The sequence below is a fragment of the Acanthisitta chloris genome, unplaced genomic scaffold (assembly GCF_000695815.1).
Source record: "Acanthisitta chloris isolate BGI_N310 unplaced genomic scaffold, ASM69581v1 scaffold42276, whole genome shotgun sequence".
Classification (NCBI taxonomy): Eukaryota; Metazoa; Chordata; class Aves; order Passeriformes; family Acanthisittidae; genus Acanthisitta; species Acanthisitta chloris.
Window position 1 is genome coordinate 1 of NW_008677227.1, and position 1302 is coordinate 1302.

General features: G+C 61.1%; 1 protein-coding gene across 1 annotated transcript; it reads right to left on the reverse strand.

The window, feature by feature from the left end:
• Window positions 1–3: 3 nt before the first annotated feature.
• On the reverse strand, window positions 4–1299 carry LOC103803838 (disks large-associated protein 3-like; the record flags this gene model as incomplete). The annotated part of the gene is made up of 4 exons (XM_009076415.1): window positions 4–153; window positions 530–673; window positions 852–943; window positions 1203–1299. Coding segments are annotated over 4 exons (483 nt in total), but the record flags the coding sequence as incomplete, so codon positions are not given.
• Between the last annotated feature and the right edge of the window lie 3 nt (window positions 1300–1302).

Here is a 1302-nt window from a genome sequence, read left to right on the forward strand (position 1 = left end):
CTGGCGGAAGGAGGCGGCGCGTTTGGCTGCCAGGAGCCGCTTGCGAGCCTCCTGCCGCTGCCGGTCCACCGAGTCCAGGGAGCGCTCCTTCACCGGGTGCACCTTGGAGCGCGGCGGCTTCTTTGGTATCGGGGGAGGCACCTTCTTCTCCTCCTGCACAGACAACAGGACCGCTGGGACCTCCAGGGGACGGGCATCCCGGCGGGCTCGGCACAGCCAGCGTCCATGCAGCGCTGCCACGGGTGCCAAAGCCATGCCGAGAGGCTCCACAGACTCTCCCACATGTCCCCGTGGGCTGCACATCCCTTCGTCCATCCCATGCCAGGACCCTGCCCAGCGCTTTGCAGGGATATCTCAGTGGGACAACAGCCCTTCTTTAGCCTCACTTTTCCCCAGCTGTTTTTCAAGTGTTGGCTGAAAGTAGCCACCAGTGACAGCCCAGCAGTGGTGGTTTGGGTGCAGATGTGTTTGGGGAGGGGGAGGGAGGGAGGTGACAGGGATGAATGCCACAGTAGAGCTCTGCCTTTACCTTGGGCTCCATGATCTTCCACCCATTGGCCTTGAGCTGCTGCAGCTCTGCAAACTTCATGCTGACATCCTCAATGGAGAGTTGCAGGAGGTCCCAGAAGCCAGCCAGGTCTTGGAAGGTGGGCACAGGGAACGCGTTGGGATCCTGTGGGGACAGTGTCACCCGTGGGACATTGGCTCTGCAGGCCATGCAGACATTCTGCTCCCACTGCTGCCGGGGGAGATCCATGTCCAGCTCTCTCCACAGTCCCTTTTCCACTGGCTGAGGGTATGAGACACCTCACCCCCCACAGCTGACCCCCAGCACTGCTGCCCACACTCACCATGTTCTGCTGGCAGAGGCGATAGAACTGCTGCACCTTCTGGGACATGAGGAGCTGGGCACTGCCCACCGCGCTCCGGATCTTCTCCAGTACTGGTGTGGGGAGAGCAGACAGTCAGTGGAGCCTCTCCCCTGTGCAGTGGGGACAGCCCAGGGACTACCCACATCCAACCTAGTGTCTCCTCCCTCCCCAAGATCCCACTAATCCCAGCAGGTTTCCAGGTATTTCTTGCCCTCACCCAACCCCTTTAACCTTGGCTCCAAGCTGGGAGCACTGCAGGACCACAGCTGTGCTCCCCCAGCTCTACAGAACCCCCAATCCCTCCACCCCCCGCAAACCCCCTGAACTCACTCTCCTCCGGCAGGTCATAATCCTCAGCCTCCCTCTCCATCTGCTGGCACCAGCCTTCCATCTTCTCCACCTCTGCCTGCAGCAGTTTGATGAACCACTC